The sequence below is a fragment of the Prionailurus bengalensis genome, chromosome A2, assembly GCF_016509475.1.
Source record: "Prionailurus bengalensis isolate Pbe53 chromosome A2, Fcat_Pben_1.1_paternal_pri, whole genome shotgun sequence".
Classification (NCBI taxonomy): domain Eukaryota; kingdom Metazoa; phylum Chordata; class Mammalia; order Carnivora; family Felidae; genus Prionailurus; species Prionailurus bengalensis.
In genome coordinates, this window is record NC_057348.1 from 12655532 (window position 1) to 12672929 (window position 17398).

At 51.2% G+C, this 17398-nt stretch overlaps 1 protein-coding gene across 4 annotated transcripts in view; it reads left to right on the plus strand.

The window, feature by feature from the left end:
- Positions 1-17398, plus strand: part of NWD1 (NACHT and WD repeat domain containing 1) — a 74839-nt gene that overhangs the window by 12116 nt on the left and 45325 nt on the right. For 3 of the 4 annotated variants that reach the window (XM_043590314.1, XM_043590312.1, XM_043590313.1), the window contains exons 5-7: positions 1415-1712; positions 7564-8836; positions 16723-16926. In XM_043590314.1, the coding sequence (XP_043446249.1) occupies positions 1415-1712; positions 7564-8836; positions 16723-16926 (1775 nt within the window). The remainder of the gene's footprint in view (positions 1-1414; positions 1713-7563; positions 8837-16722; positions 16927-17398) is intronic. The other variant, XM_043590315.1, reaches the window with a different exon arrangement.

Genomic DNA, 17398 nt, shown 5'->3' on the forward strand with positions numbered 1-17398 from the left:
TCCCTCTGGTTGCAAGGGGCTCTGCCCAGCGCACTCTTCCTTGTGTTTTGCTCTGCAGCTCAATCCTGAATTCTAAATAAAGACAGGATCCACCCTGCACGCTTGAGACCCATCTGCCCCCAGGACCACATCATAGCATGAGATTTTGGGCAGGGCCGACGGAGATCTTAGCTTTTGTCACGGCTCTATTTCTGGGGCAAGCCAGGGCCAACCTATAAGAAGCTGTAGTTTTCTCTCCCTCTGCCTGTCTCTTATAAGGACTCCTGGAATCACACTTGGGGCCCCGGTAATCCAGGAAAATCTCCCCAGCTCAAAATCCTTAACTTACTCACATCTACAAAGCCCTTTGTGTTCGCCACCGTCCTCCAGACAAATGGAACCGATAGGATATAGAGAGATACACATAAGAGGAGATTTATTAGAACTGGCTCACACTGTCGTGGAGGCCAAGAAGTCCCGCCATCTTGCCATCTGCAAGCTGGCGAACCAGAAAAGCAGGCAGCGTAATTCAGTTGTCGGCCCGCGGCCTGAGAATCAGGGGGCTGAAGATTCCAAGTCCTGATCTGAGTCCAAAAGCATGGGAACCAATGTCTACGGGCAGGGAAAGAAGGATGTCTCAGCTCAGGCAGAGAGAGGGAAACCTTTCCTCCTTTTTTTTTTTTTTATTGGTCATATTTGGGCCCTTGGTGGACGGGATGAGGTGTTGGGGACGGCCATCTGTTTCACCCGTTTCACCAATTCAGTCTCCTCCAGAGACACCACCACCCCGGACACACTCAGAAATCGTATTTGACCAGCTATCTGGGTATCCCTTAGCCTAGTCAAACTGACACCTGAAATTAACCATCACAGCCCTTTTCCATACAAGGTGCATTCACGGGGTCCAGGGATTAGGGTTGGATATCTTTGGGGGCCATTGTTTAGCTTCCACAGAGGGCTTTCTTTCTTTTTTAATGTTTATTCATTAATTTTGAGAGAGATTGAAAGAGTGTGTGAGCGGGAGAGAGGCAGAGAGTGAGGGAGCGAGAGAGAGAATCGCCAGCAGCCTCTATGCTGTCAGTGCAGAGCCTGACACGGGGCTCGGTCCCACAAACCGTGAGATCACGACCTGAGCCGAAATCAAGAGTCGGGTGCTTAACCGACTGAGCCACCCGGGCACCCCCCACAGAGGGTTTTCCAGGAAAAGATTCCAAGATGGCTGACACGGGATCAGATTCAAAATTTACCTGCTGATGTCCCACGTCTCAGGTACCTTCACGTGCAGGTGCTCTAAGGCTCTGCCTGCACCTCTTACTGGACTTATCACCGTGGCACCACAGCCAGGCCCATCTTGGGGGGCTCAGAGTGTCTCACTCAGGGCCACCGAGCTAAGTGCCCATGCCGAGGGTTGAACGCGTGCCCCTCTCTCTGCCAGGCCCTTCTCGGTGACCAGTACGGCCCCTGTCCAGTCCCCACACTGATCGAGGAGGAGGAGTGGGAGGCTCTGAGGGCCCAGCTGACCTCCAAGCCACACGACCTGGAGTTGGTAGCTCAACACTTCCGGAGGGACGAGAACGCCGTGCCCCCCACCTATCTGCTGCAGGCCCCGGGCACCTCGGAGGCCTGTGGGCCCGAAGAGGCCACGCTGACCTCAGTGCTACGCTCTGGAGCCCAGGAGGCCCGGAGGCTGGGCCTCATCACCCAGGAGCAGTGGCATCGTTATCACTGGTCAGGTGAGGCCACTGGGACGCCCCCTCAGGGTCCACAGGAGATGCCCCATGTTCAAATGTGCTCATTGTCCCAACACCACAGCCCGTACCTCTGTAAATGTCAAACCAGCGTAACTCCTGGATCCCTGGCTCTGGAAGGGGTTATTTGACTGATCCAAGAGTGCAGCCATGTTCTGGTTAATTCTCTGCCTCTTGGGACCCTCCTTTCTTCTCCTCCTCCAGCTCCTTCTCCCAGGGAGGCTCCTGGCTCTGGGGAAGGCTTCTGAAATGACTTGCTATCCTGGTGTGTCCGAGACTTTCAGGGCTGAACCCAGATAGTCCTGGAAGATGTGAAACTGTGGATCACCTAATTTTAGCCCAACAGCCAGCCCCTGCTGGGGAGACTGGGTCCTCCAGCCCCCTACGCCTGCCTCAGAGCTAGAAACCGAGGCACAGGAAGGGGTCTCCTTTGCCTGAGGTGGGGGATAGAGATTTGACCCGAGTCTATCGCCCCGCTCCCAGTTGGCCCCTTACTTCCCACCTCTAGCCTCCCCCTCTGGTTCTTCTATACTCTGCACTGGCTACCAGGAAGGTTTTTGTAAAAATGTAACGTTTTTACAAGCCATTTCCCCGCCGTTTGCTGTCAGCAAGAAACAGGTTTTATTATCATTCACAGGTCAGATGTGTCCATTTACAGCACCACGACTATTAAGCATGTCAATTTCTCGTACTAAAAATATTAAAAACATGAACTCATTTTATCCACATATTAAATATATGGATTTAGGGGCACCCGGGTGGCTCAGTCGGTTAAGCGTCTGACTTCGGCTCAGGTCACGATCTCGCGGTCCGTGGGTTCGAGCCCCACGTCGGGCTCTGTGCTGACGGCTGGGAGCCTGGAGCCTGCTTCCGATTCTGTGTCTCCCTCTCTCTCTGCCCCTCCCCTGCTCATGCTCTGTCTCTCTCTCTCTCAAAAATAAATAAAACATTAAAAAATTTAAATATGTGGAATTATATTATGAACGTATTAAATATATTGATTTGTTTAAATATATTGAATATAGTAATTTATGTTAACGGTATTTTAATTTTACTAAAATATATTGATGACAATATATTATATTAATTCTAGTAATGACATGTCCATTTTTAAAAATAAACTTTTTTTTAAGTTTATTTATTTATTTTGAAAGAGAGAGAGAGAGAGTCAGGTAGGGGCAGAGAGAGAGGAGGAAAGAGAACCCCAAGCAGCCTCCATGCTGTCAGTGCAGAGCCCCCCATTCAGGGCTCAAACCCACGAGCCGAGATCATGACCTGAGCTGAGATCAACGGTTGGACACTTAACCAACCGAGCCATGCAGGCGCCCCTTGAAAATAAACTTTTAATATGGGTGTAATTTTAGATTTTCAGGAAAATTACAGTGTTACAAAGCTACAAAAATAGTACAGAGTCTCTGCATGTTCTTCACACAGATAAGTTAACATCTTATGTGACCACAGTACATTTTCAGGAATTAAGAAGTTAACATCGGTACATGATGATTAGCTAGTCTCCAGACTTTATGTAGATTTCCTCGGTTTTCCCATCAATGTTTTTCTGTCCCAGGATCCCGTCCAGGGACACGTGTCACATGTCAGTTTCCTCTGGACTGTGACAGTTTCTCAGCCTTTCCTTGTTTTTGATGACTTTGACCATTGTGAGGAGCGCTGGCCACATCTTTTGCAGAATGCCCCTCAATCTGGGCTTGTCTGGTGTTTTCTCGTGGTTAGACGGGGGCTATCGGTTTCTGGAAGGAAACCTCTCCCCCATCCCATCATATCAGGGGTACCTGACGCCCACCTGACATCACAGGTGATGCTAACCTGATACTTTAGTTAAGACTAGCAATGACGTATCAATTTTGAATACGCCATTTATGTGAATAATAATGTTAATGGCTACTGTTTATTGAGCATTTACTGTGTGGCTATCGCTTGCTTTATGACTCAAAGACAAATACGCTAATTGCTTTCATAGAGGATATCTGCCATTGGGACTGCAATCAGCGTCTGGGGTCTCTGCTTCAGGGTGGGCCTGGACTTGCGGTTCAGCCTTGTCCTTTCCCAGCTGTATCGACTTCTAGCAGGTTTGCAGCCTCAGTTTCCTCATCTGTAAAATGGAACTAGTCAGAGGTAGTACATTACAGAACTGTGGTGGGGATCTTGTCCCCTGGTCTCGCCCCAGCCATGATCTCATTCAGTCAAACCTAGCCCATTAAGAATTTCCACTTGAGGGGTGGGTGCCTGGGTGGCTCAGTCGGTTAAGCGTCCAACTCTCGGTTTTCAGCTCAGGTCATGATCTCGTAGCTCATGAGATGGAGCCCTGCATCTGGCTCTGTGCTCACAGCTCAGAGCCTGCTTGGGATTCTCTCTCTCCCTCTCTCTCTTCCTTTCCCCCCACTTGTGCTCTCCCTCCCTTCAAAATAAACATTAAAAAAATTTTTTTAAGGAATCTCCGCTTGAAAGAATGAATAGAAACTCCTTGAAAGTAGCAGAAAACACAAATGCATGTTCACGCCAGCGTCTTCCCAGCATATTTCCAGGCACCTTGCGCAGCTTTCCTCTTTCCATCTTTTTTATTTTGAAGTAGAGAGCCACAGGAAGTTGCAAAAAAAAAAAAAAAAAGGCAGGAAGTAGCGCCCTGGATCCATTACCCAGTTTCCCCCAAAGTTAACACCTTGCAAAACTAAGGTACGATATGACGACCAAGAAGTGGACATTTTGACAACCAGGAAAAGCATCACTTTTACAGACGTGCATTTATGCGTGTGCACGTGTGCACATGTCTTTTGTCCTAAGAAATTGTATCACCTGTGTAGCTTTGAGTACCTGCCCCGGTCAATACGCAGGACTGTTTCCTCACTGCAGAGGTCCCTCCCACTACCCTTTGATTTATTGTTACTTGTTTAAGCTGATTTATTAGTTTTTACGTGTTTATTTATTTTTGAGAGAGAGACAGAGACAGGGACAGAGAGAGAGGGAGACACAGAATCCGAAGCAGGCTCCAGGCTCTGAGCTGTCGGCACAGAGATGATGCGGGGCCCGAACTCATGAGCCGCGAGATCGTGACCCACGCCGAAATCAAGAGTCGGGCTCTCACCCGACTGAGCCACCCCGTCTCCGCCACTACCCCTTCTAGAATCACACTCGCCCCTCCCCTCAACCCCCAGCCCCTGGCAACCGCTAATCCATCTCTGTCTCTAGAATGTGTCACTTCATCGGTGTTAGACAATGGGATCGCACAGTCCACAGCCTGTTGAGATTGGCTTTGCTGCTTCAGCGTAAGGTGCTCAGCTTCCCAACTATTTCGTAGAAATTCCCGACAACAGCCTCATCAAGGGTAAGCTAGTGCGTCCATGTTACAGGAGAGATGCCGTGAGTTGACCAAGGTCGCACAGCCCACAGGTGGCAGAGCAGACGGTCTGGGGTTGACTCCTGCTGAAATGTGTCCCGGAAGGACCCCATTTCCGGACTGGTAGTTGCCTTCGCCCCTGACCTCCATTCACAGGGCTGAGAGGAGAGGGGAGTGGTGTCCCTCCAAGGAGGACTTTTGAGTGGCTCTTGTCTCTGTCTCTGAGACTGCATCCTGTCTCCAAGGGCCTGACTCACTCAGCTGCAGAGACCTGGGAGCCTCTGCTGAGCCCAAGGTGGCTTAAAAAATAACTCCTCGGGTCTGAGTGCAGTTTCAAAACAGCGGCCTCCAAGGAGAAATCAGTGTCTGCTCTTGGTTCTGGAAAATACGGGTCCTGGGGCAAGCTGCTGCAAGCTCCGGGACCGGGGTCGGCAAACCATGGCCCAAAGGCAAAATTTGGCCCGCCCACTTGTTTTTGTACATAAAGTTTTATTGGAACACACTCAACTTAGTTTCTGCATGTCTTCGTGGCTGTTTTCACATTACAACAGCAGAGTTGAATCGTCGCAGCAGAGGCCAACCGACCTGTGAAGCCTAAAATATTTACTCTCTGACCCTTTACAGGAAAGCTGTAAATGCTGACCTTTGCTCTCAGCCTCCCGGCTCATGAAAAACTTTCTCCCTGGCCTCCGTGGCTTTGCAGCAGCTTTGTGAAGCCTCAAATGCCCTGCCTGCCCCTCTCAGCCCAGGATAGACAGATATTCTCATTTGTCAGTCTATCCGTTATGTGTCCATTTTTTCACTAAGATTGGAATACCACTCCACAAAGGCAACGGAGACCTTTATGCATTTTCCTCACTGCGAGACGCCCCGGCATGGACAGTAGAGGCTGACACAAGTGGGAGCTCCCTAAATGTTTGTTGAATGAATGTGTGATGGAGGCACCCCCAACTGACAACATTGGATTCTTTTGATTGACGTGAAAGTCACGTAGCACGAAATTAACCATTTTAAAGTGAACAATTCAGTGCCTTCATAATATTGTGCAAGCACTACCTCTGTCTAGTTCCAGAACATTTCCATCACCCCCAAAGAAACTCCGTGTTCGTTAATGATCACTTGCTATCCCCTTCCCCCAGCCCCCCCGGCAACCACCAGTCTGCCTTCTGTCTCCAGGATTTGTCTGTTCTGGACGTGTCATATAAATGGGATTACACAACAGGTGGCCTTTTGCGTCTGGCTTCTGTCGCTCAACACGATGTTTTCCAGGTTCATCCGAATCAGTGGTTCATTCCTTTCCATGGCTGAGTAAGAGTCAATTGTATGGATGGATCACGCTCTGTTTATCCATTCATCAATTTGACGGGCCCTTGGGTGGTTTCCACCTTTTGGCCACTGTGAATAATATTGCTGTGAGCATGGGTGTACATGTGCCTGTTTGTCTGTGTTTTCAGCTCTTTTGGGTCTCTTTGTAAGAGTGGGATTCCGGGGCGCCTGGGTGGCGCAGTCGGTGAAGCGTCCGACTTCAGTCAGGTCACCATCTCGCGGTCCGTGAGTTCGGGCCCCGCGTCGGGCTCTGGGCTGACGGCTCAGAGCCTGGAGCCTGTTTCCGATTCTGTGTCTCCCTCTCTCTCTGCTCCTCCCCCGTTCATGCTCTGTCTCTCTCTGTCCCAAAAATAAATAAACGTTGAAAAAAAAAATTTTTTTTAAATAAAAAATAAAAAAAAAGAGTGGGATTCCTACAGAAACCCCATATTTAACTTTTTGAGTTTGATGGTATTGTTTTATAGTCGGGCCACTTGTCACATACGATCTCTGTGCTGCCTACACCAAGGTTTCTTTGATTAATAATGACTAAATCAGGGGCACCTGAGTGGCTCAGTCGGTTAAGTGTCTGACTTCAGCTCACGATCTCACAGTTTGTGAGTTTGAGCCCCACATCGGGCTCTGTGCTGACAGCTTGGAGCCTGGAGTCTGCTTCCGATTCTGTGTGTCTCCCTCTCTCTGCCCCTCCCCTGCTCATGCCCTCTCTCTCTCTCTCAAAAATAAATAAACAACAACAACAAAAATAATGACTAAATCAGCACTATTCTCGGTGCGAGCCCCGGACCAGCAGTCTTGGCATCACCTGGGAGCTTTTTGGAAATGTGAGCTCGTGGGCCCCACCTGAACCTGCTGAATCAGAACTTCTGGAGGCAGACCCCAGCCGTATGGGTTTTTTGAGCCCCCGGGAGACTTTGGCGAACTGGAGTCCTCTGGCCAAATTTGGCCCACTGCTTGTTTTTGTAAATAAAGTTTTATTGGAACACATTTGAGGGCATTCGTAACCATATTATCTATGGTTACGCCAGGTGACTCCGGCACACGTTAAGTGTGAGAATCAATATCCGTACCCCCTGAATATGTCTCTCAAGTGTCTCCACTCAGGCCAGCTGATCACACAATGATGACCATGCTCTCTTCCCATCTCCCCCACTTTTTCAGTCATTGAGTGGGAGATAGACCGGGGCCTGTTGAGCTTGACGGATGGAGACCGGGGGGCAACCATCTTCTTGAGAGAGATCCAAGACCTCAACAAACACATCCTGGAAGACTGCGCCCTCAAGATGGTGGACCGGCTCCCAGATGGCTGCCTGGACACAGACGCCCAGAACCTTCTCCGTGGCCTCAAAGGACGCATTGCCGACGTGCAACCGGGAGTTCTCAGGGCTCACCACCTGCCGTGGAGCCGAGACCTGGTGAACCCTAAAAACAAGGCTCATGCTCGGTACCTGAAGGAGCTGGGGGAGCAGTTTGTGGCCAGGGCTAGCCACCAGGTCCTGGAGCACCTCCGGGAGCTGGAGGCGGGCAGGCAGGAGTTGGCGTGGCTCTATCAGGAGATCCGCCACCACCTGGGGCTGAGTGCCGAGGCCAATCGGACTTTCTGTGGGCGCCAGGAGCTCCTGGCCCAGCTGGGGCAGCGGCTCCAGCAGAGCGACAGCCACCCCCACTCTCCCCTGGTGCTCTTTGGGCCCCCAGGCATCGGAAAGACAGCTCTGATGTGCAAACTGGCGGAACAAATGCCAGGCCTGCTTGGCCGCAAGACGGTGACCGTCCTGCGGCTTCTGGGAGCGTCGCAGATGAGCTCCGACGCCCGAGGCCTGCTCCAGAGCATCTGCGCCCAGGTGTGCCTGGCCTACGGGTTGCCCCTGCCCCCTGCCCAGGTCCTGGAGGCCCACGCCAGGGTGGTGCACTTTTTCCACACCCTCCTCCACACCGTCTCCTGCCGCAACTTCGAGTCCCTTGTGATCCTGTTGGATTCCATGGACGATGTGGATTCCATCTGCCGCGCCCGGAGGGTCCCCTGGCTGCCTCCCAAATGCCCCCCGAGGATCCACCTTATCCTCTCAGCCTGCTCAGGGCGCCAGGGGATCCTAGACACCGTGCGACAGACGCTGACGGACCCGGAGGCCTACTGGGAGGTGAAACCCCTCTCCGGAAACCAAGGGCAAGAGATGATCCAGCTCCTGCTGGCCGCCTCGAGGAGGACGCTGAGCCCAGGGCAGAGGGAACTGCTCTGGGCCAGCCTCCCAGAGTGCGGGCACCCAGGGCGGCTGAGGCTGGCCTTCGAGGAGGCCCGGAAATGGGCCTCCTTCACCATACCTGCCCCCCTGGCCTCCACTGCCAAGGAAGCCATGCACCAACTGTGTGCCCGCCTGGAGCAGACACACGGGCAGGTCCTGGTGGCCCACGTGCTGGGCTACATCGCGTCTTCCCGGTAAGTCTCTGTTGTTTATGCCTTTGTTTAGTTATTGACACAGAATGCATGGCTTCTGATGGCTTAGAGCAGAGATTTGCTCCCTCACAGTTCCGGAGGCCAGAGTGTGAAGTCCAGGCGTCAGCAGGGCCGCGCTCCCTCTGAGGGCGCCAGGGGAGAATCCGTTCTGGGCTCTTCTCTTAGTCCCTGGTGTTGCCAGCAACCCGTGGCCTGTAGACGCATCGTGCCAACCTCTGCCTCCGCCTTCTCGGGGCCTCCTCCCTGGGTGTCTTTCTGTGTGACTTTTCCTCTTCCTGTAAGGACACCACTCACGGGCTCAGGGCCCACTGTGATCTCGTATGACCGCACTGTATGTTCATTCCTTCTCTACAGACTGTTTTCAAATAAGGTCCCGTTCACGGGCTCTAGGTGGGCGTGAACTTGGGGACACTATTCAACCCAGCACAATTCATGTATTAAAATGTTCACAGGTTTTTGGTTTTTTTTAAGTTTATTTATTTTGAGAGAGAGAGAGAGAGAGAGAGAGAGCATACGCATACACATGAGTGAGGGAGGGAGGGAGGGGCAGAGAGAAAGAGGGAAAGAGAGAATCCCAAGCAGGCTCTGTGCTTCCAGCATAGACCCCAATGTGGGGCTCGAACTCACCAACTGTGAGATCATGACTTGAGCCGAAACCAAGAGTCGGACACTCAACCGACGGAGCCACTGAGGGGCCCCTGAAGTTCACTCTTGTAACGCGTACAAGAGTTCAGTGGCATTTAGGACATTCACAGTGTGGTGCAACCACTATCCATCTCCAGAACATTCCCACCACCCCAAAGGGAAACCCCACCCCCATTAGCAGTCACTCCCCAGCCCCAGCCCCTGGCAGCCACCTACCTGCTTCCTGTCTCCATGGATCTGCCTATGGTATTTCTTTTGTACAGTTTTTACTTTGAAATACGTTGAAATTATAGACTAGTAGAGGAATTCCCGTAGTACAAAACAGTGCAAAAAATGCCCACACATCAGGGTTTCTCGGTCTTGGCACTGCTGATATTTGGGGCTGCATCATCGGTATGTGGGGGCCGTCCTATACACCATAGGAAGCTGCGCAGCATTCCTGGCCTTGACCTTGGATACTAGTAGTGCCCCCCAGCTGTGACAACCAAAAATGTCTCAGAGTATTGCCAAGAGTCCCCTGCAGGCAGAATAGGCCCTAGTTGAGAACTACTGCTGTATGCCCTTCCCCCAGAATCACAGATTTGCCACATCAGCTTTCTGTCTCCCTGTCTCCCTTCCTCTCTTCCTCTAGCTTACTATTATCTATCTATCATCTATCTATCTGTCCATGTGTCTATCTATCCGTCCATGTGTCTATCTATCTATCTATCATCTATCTATCCGTCCATGTGTCTATCTATCTGTCCGTGTGTCTGTCTATCTATCTATCTATCTATCTATCTATCTATCTATCTATCCATGTGTCTATCTATCTATCCATCCGTCCATGTGTCTATCTATCCGTCCATGTGTCTATCTATCTATCTATCTATCATCTATCTATCCGTCCATGTGTCTATCTGTCCGTGTGTCTGTCTATCTATCTATCTATCTATCTATCCATCCATGTGTCTATCTGTCCGTGTGTCTATCTATCTATCTATCTATCTATCTATCTATCTATCTATCCATGTGTCTATCTATCTATCCATCCATCCATGTGTCTATCTATCCGTCCATGTGTCTATCTATCTATCTATCTATCTATCATCTATCTATCCGTCCATGTGTCTATCTATCTATCTATCTATCATCTATCCGTCCATATGTCTATCTATCCGTCCATGTGTCTATCTGTCCGTGTGTCTGTCTATCTATCTATCTATCTATCTATCTATCTATCTATCTACCTACCTATCTATCCATGCATCTATCTATCTATCTATCTATCTATCTATCTATCTATCTGTGTGTCTATCTATCTATCTATCTATCTATCTATCTATCCGTCCATGCGTCTATCTATCTATCCATCCATGTGTCTGTCTATCTATCTATCTATCTATCTATCTATCCGTCCATGCGTCTATCTATCTATCCATCCATGTGTCTATCTATCTATCTATCTATCTATCTCAGTATCTAACTCAGTATCTATCTCCATATCTATCTATCTCTGTATCTATCTATCTACACACATATACACCCACACACACACAGAGTTTTTTCCCTGAGCCATTTGAGAATTCATTACAGGCATAATATCCCTTTACCCTTAAATATTTCACGTATTTCTTAAGAACAAGGACAGCCAGAACCCCACGTCACCACAGGACAAGTACAAGATTCAGGAAGTGTATCATAGATGCAATTATATTATTTAATACACAGTTTATAATGAAAATTTGCCAACTGTCTAAAAAATGTCCTCTATAGCTCCCCCCCCCCCCACTTTGTCCCCAATCCAGGATCCCAACCAGGATCCTGTGTTGCACTTAGTCGTCAAGATTCTTTGGTCTCCTTTAATTTGGAACATTCCACCATCAGTCTTTGTCCTTTTGAAGAGTCCAGGTCAGTTATTTTGTAGATCAGCGCTCCTCCACCCTCAACGGGGGATAGGCACCTCAGTCCTTGTTTTCGCAGAAAGAATTTGATTCAGCAGGTCTGGGGTGGGGCCTGGAATCCTGTGTTTCTCCCTGGCGACGCTGAAGCTGCTGGTCCAGGGACCACACCTGAGCTGGGGCAGTTTGTAGCGTGTTCCTCCACCTGGCTTGGTCTGATGTTTCCTTGTGATTACATACAGGTTCAACCTGAGAGATACTCAGCCCTTCTTGGGCATGGATTATCTTTCCCATTGTAAATTTGCAAGCTCCTCTCTGTATTGAATAAGCAATACATGGGGAGATCTCCGAAAGACCTTTTTACAGCCAAATGCTCTGAGGGATTGACTACCAGCACGCATCTACCCTTAATCCCAAGCTTGTGGCATGGGAATCCACAAGGAAGCAAATAGGAAAATCCAATTCAGTGTGTTTGTAGAGTTTGAAGGACAGAATGCTTAAAGGCAGAAAGTCTCAGGGCTGCACGCTGTGATGTCATGATGGTCAAGAGCAGGACAGAGGAGTATGTCTGTCACACGCACCCAGCAGCCAGACTCCAGCCCCCAGGAGAGTAGAACAGAGGCCAGCTGGCAGACACACAAGCAGAAAGCTTTGCCTTGATGCAAACGGCCGTCGGAAACACTCAAGCCCACCGTCAGAGGTGCCGGACAGAGAGGTCTCCCCTCTTCAGTTTCCTGGGCGATTTTTTCTTCTAGACCTTTGTTTGCCCTTTGCCCCAAATCAGTCAAGATGGCAGTGATCAGGCCAGTGAGGGTCTGTTTGTTTCTTTTCCAGGCACAGAATCCCACTCTTGCTAGTGTGTAAGAAATAGGGCTTTATAAGGCCACGGGAAGAGCTCAGGGAATCCAGGGCCACCCGATTTCCAACTCCAGTGGGGCAAATCCCAGCTTTCATGTCACACCCCAGATTTTGTGACTGGTGCTTGCCACCCTCCCCCCCCACACACACACCCCAGCAGAGTGGAGGCTGGGCCTGCTTCTATAAGAATACAAAGACAGACTGGGGAATGTTCCAGAAATAAGTGGTGGGCCACCAGGCCAACCTGACACAGCAGTCTACACGGAGGAGGTGGGTTGTCATGGGAACCAGAAAGCCATGAGAGACAGAATGGACCTCTGGGTCTTCTCTGCCCATTGGCTTCTGTTCTGGACTCTTCCTTTGTCCTTCTCCCCCCCACCCCGCCCCCACCCCAGGACTTTCACTTGCCTCAAGCTTCCATTGGCATCATTAGCTCCCATCTTAGAGAACTGGCAGCATCATACTGGCTCCTTCTGGAGTCCTGATTCCAAAATCTGGGGAGACAGAAATAATTGGCCTGCTTGGATTGGCCCCACGTCTGGCCTAATTAGCAAAGCCCCGTGGGGTGTAGGACCTGCCGTCCCAGGGGCAGGAGGTTTATGGAGGGAGGGTGCCTGCCGGGGCTGTGATTTCGGGACCTCTCACTGCATGAAAACAGGCCAGTGTGCTGTGATGGTTGAGAGCCTGGCCCTTGGAGCAGAGCTGAGTCCTTCTAGACCAGTGGAGATTCTGGGGAGATTCTGCCCCCAGGGGACACTGGGCCATGTGCAGGGACATTTCTGGTTGTCATAACTTGGTGGGGGGAGCTGCTGGCATCGAGTGAGTGGAGACCAGGGATGCCACTCAGCACCTTGCGGTGCACAGGACGGTCCCCACCGCAGACGATGATGGAGCCCCCGGTGTTGGCAGTGACGGGGCGAGAAACCCTCCCTTAGCATGAGAGAGACCCTGTCTGCTGTCTGTTTCCATCTGTCTCTCTTTTTTTTAATGTTTTTTTTTTTTGAGAGGGAGAAAGAGAGAGAGAGCAGGAGAGGGGTAGAGGGAGAGTGAGAGAGAGAATCCCATGCAGGCTCCACGCTGTCAACCCAGAGCCCAATGTGGGACTCGATCCCACGGCCATAAGATCACGACCTAAGCTGAAATCAATAGTCAGATGCTCAACTGACCGAGCCACCCAGGCTCCCCTCCAGCCACCTATCTTCCTATCTATCTATCTATCTATCTATCTATCTATCTATCTATCTATCATCTCTCGTTCTCTTTTTCTATATATATGTATGTACATATATATAAACACACACACACACACACACACACACACACACACACACACACACATATAAACTCCTCTCAGAGCACCTGAGTGGCTCAGTGAGCTAAGCATCCGACTCTTGATTTTGTTGGTTTGGGCTCAGGTCATGATCTCGAGGTTTGTGAGTTGGAGCCCCTCGTCAAGCTCTGCGGAGCCTGCTTGGGATTCTCGCTCTCCCTCTCTCTGCCCCTCCCCCACTTGTTCTCTCTCTCTCTCTCTCTCTCTCTCTCTCTCTCTCTCTCTCAAAATAAACTTAAAAACCAATCTCCTCCATCTACCCATCTTCCTCTGTCTCTGTCATGCTACTGGCTTCTAATGGGTGGAGACCAGGGATGCTGCTAAATGTCCCACGGCACACAGAGCAGTACTCACGACAGAGAGTGATCCGACCCCAAATGTCAGCAGTGTGAGGCCGAGAAACACGGTGCCTTCTCCACGCCTCCTCTGTATAGCGCCTGGCATCCATTACTCTACCCGTGGCTTTCTGGGTCCTGTTCTAGACGTTTCAAGGAAATGCAGTCATAAGATAGGTGGTTTTTTGTGATCGATTTCTTTCCCTTAGGGTTCTGTTTCCAAAGTTCATCTGTGCTGTAGCACGTGCAGGGCTCTGTTTCTTCACGTGGCCGAAGAATATTCTATTGTGTGGATACAACCCTGTCTCAGGGTTGCTGTAACAAAAAATACCATAGAATGGGAGGCTGCTTTTTTAATGTTTATTTATTTATTTTTGAGGGGGGGGTGGAGAGAGAATCCCAAGTAGGCTCCACGCTATCTGCACAGAGCCCGATGCGGGGCTCAAGCCCACAAACCTCAAGATCCTCTAAAAACCAAAGAAATCGGGGCGCCTGGGTGGCGCAGTCGGTTGAGCGTCCAACTTCAGCCAGGTCACGATCTCGCGGTCCAGGAGTTCGAGCCCTGCGTCAGGCTCTGGGCTGATGGCTCAGAGCCTGGAGCCTGTTTCCGATTCTGTGTCTCCCTCTCTCTCTGCCCCTCCCCCGTTCATGCTCTGTCTCTCTCTGTCCCAAAAATGAATAAACGTTGAAAAAAAAAAATTAAAAAAAAAAAAAAAGAAATCAAGGGTCGAACGCTCAACTGACTGAGCCACCCAGGCGCCCCTAGAGTTTGGGAGGAGCTTCTAAATTTATTTCTTACAGTTCTGGAGGCTGGAGAGTCCAAGGTTAAGGTGCCGGCAGATATGGTGTCTGCTGAGAGCTCTCTCCCTGGTTCATCTTCTGGCTGTGTCCTCACATGGCAAGGGATAAGGGAGCTCTTGGGAGCATTAACCCCGTTCATGGGGTTCCACGTTCATGACCCAACTCCCACATGCCCTGCTCCCTAATACCATCACCTTGGGGGATTAGGACCTCAACGTATGGATTTGCCCTAGAGACACATCCCCCGTCCACAGCAACCACATTTTGTTCATCCGCTCGTCCGTTCAAGGATATCTGGACCGTTTCCGCCTTCTGGCTGTCGTGAACCAGGCTGATCTGAACAAGCGTGTGCAAGTTGTGGTTTGAACACCTGTCTGGAGTGAGATTTGAAAACCATAAATCTGATTCCGTTTCTGCCCCGATTAACTCTTCCAAGGACTTCCCCTAGCTTTGAGGAAAGTATCCAAACTCCTTGCCAAGGCCTGCTGGATCTGGCTGCCTTCCACCCCCCCCCCTGCCCCAGATCTCACGCCGGCCCCTTCCCTGCCACCCGACCCCAGCTCCAGTGGTGCCTTCTCAGAGCGACCCGCCTGCTCCCAGACCCCACTTACTGCTCTATTTCATGTGACATGGGTTGCGCTATTCTCTTCCTGGCAATCGGTGTTACCCAACCTCTCTGTGCTCTTTTCCTGTTATTTCCCACCTGGCTCTGGGAATGAGAAGACGAGCCATCCAACTCGAGGCTGAAAGGAGGGGACCCAAGCTTGATTTGTACTGAGGGTGTGTCAAAGAATGGGAAAGAAGCTTCTACCCTGAAGGAGGGGGTTTTCAGGAGGAGCCACAGGAGGGGTGCTATCAAGCGGACGGCCCCTCCCCCCCCACCCCGGGTGTGGCTCCCAGGAATTCTGGTTTGGAGAAAACTGTCAAGACAAGAAAGTAGGTTGGGGGGGGGGGGTGGCATGGCTTCACCTGCAGGGGGAGTGTGGAGTCGAGCCCCAGGGACATTCCAGCTGTGATCCTCAAAGATGATTGTGCTCGCAGAAGAGAGCCCAGGGGACGCCTCACCTTGTCGTATACTAGAGAACGCTACGTGAGCAGGTGTCTATACATATGAAGAATGTGGCAGGGGTTCTGATCGAAAGGAAGGCTTCGGGGCACCTGGGGGGCTCAATCGGTTGAGCATGCGACTTCGGCTCAGGTGATGGTCTCACAGTTCATGAGTTCGAGCCCCGCGTCGGGCTCTGTGCTGACGGCTCAGAGCCTGGAGCCTGCTTGGGATTCTGTGTCTCCCTCTCTCTCTCTGTCCCTCCCCCACTCGTGCTCTGTCTGTCTCTCTCAAAAATAAAAATAAACATTACAAAAATTAAAAAAAAAAAAGAGAGAGCCAGGAAGACTTCCGATCCACATCAGAGAACGAAACCCGCACTCACACACGAGGTGTGTGTACCCCACAAGGTGCACCCAGAAGCCAGCCTGCCTCTTTCCCCTGCTCTAAGGGGAACCCTGTTGCCCTCCCAGAAGAAGCGTGCAGGCCAGTCTCCAGCTCTTCCGGCCTGATGCTCTCGGGCGTCGGGAAGTCCTTCAGGTCCAGCACAAAAACTTCATCACCCACCCCCTTTAGGGCCGCTTCCTTCCTCTCGCTCTGTCCTTTCTCGGGCCAGGAAACACAGGCAAGGCTGGCGTGGGCACATGTGGTGCCTGCGTTGCCTTTCTAAATCACCTGCTGTCTCCCTCCCTATGCTGCCTGACTCATCTGAGGCTGGGGAGAGCCTGGTCCGTGGCTCTGTTAGGTGTGTGTGCAGAAGGAAAGGTCAGGAAGGTCTTCTGCGATGGGCATGGCTGTACCCGGGCACCGGTACCTGCTAGGCACCATCCAAATGCCGTCCCTCAGAGCGAACCTTTTGGGGACGGGCAGGATGTTGTGCAGACAGCTGGCCACATCTCTCTCCCTCTCTGGGCTGCTGTGTCCCCCAGCCACAGGAGACAGCGTGTTCCAGTGCCCGTCCCTCCTCCCCGCAGGCATGGGCTCTCAGAGGCAGAGCTGAAGGACGTCCTGTCCTTGGATGACGAGGTCCTTCAGGTGGTCTACCGGGACTGGACCCCGCCCAGCAAGGAGCTGCTGCGTTTTCCACCGCTGCTCTGGGTGAGGCTTCGCCGGGATCTGGGCCACTGCTTGGCCCGGCGGCCCGTGGACGGCTTCACGCTCCTGGCCATTGCCCACAGGTGGGTCCAGCGTGGCAGTAGCGCTCTCTGGGTGCCCGAGAGCGAGGACTCGCGCCTCGGGTGCCTCCTTGTTCCAGATCCTTCTTCTAACCCCGGTCCCAGCGAACCAGCGCAGCATTCAAGGGTTTCCACATCACCGACTCGGACACAACTAAGTTGTTTTTGAAACTGAGGATCGGGTCACATAACACAAAATTCACCATTTTCAAGGGTACAAATTCAGTAACATTTAGTGCATCCACAATGTTGGGTAACCAGCCTCTCTAAACAGTTCCAGAACAATTCCATCCGCCCCCCAAAGGACACCTCGTTCCCATCAGCAGTCACTCCCTACTCCCCCAGCTCCTAGAACCTGCTAATCTGCCTTCTGTCTCCATGGATTTGCCTGATCTGGACATTTCATATACGTGGGATCAGACAACATGTATACAGAAGGCGGGATGTCCCCTCAGCCTCTGAGCATGACTGGGGG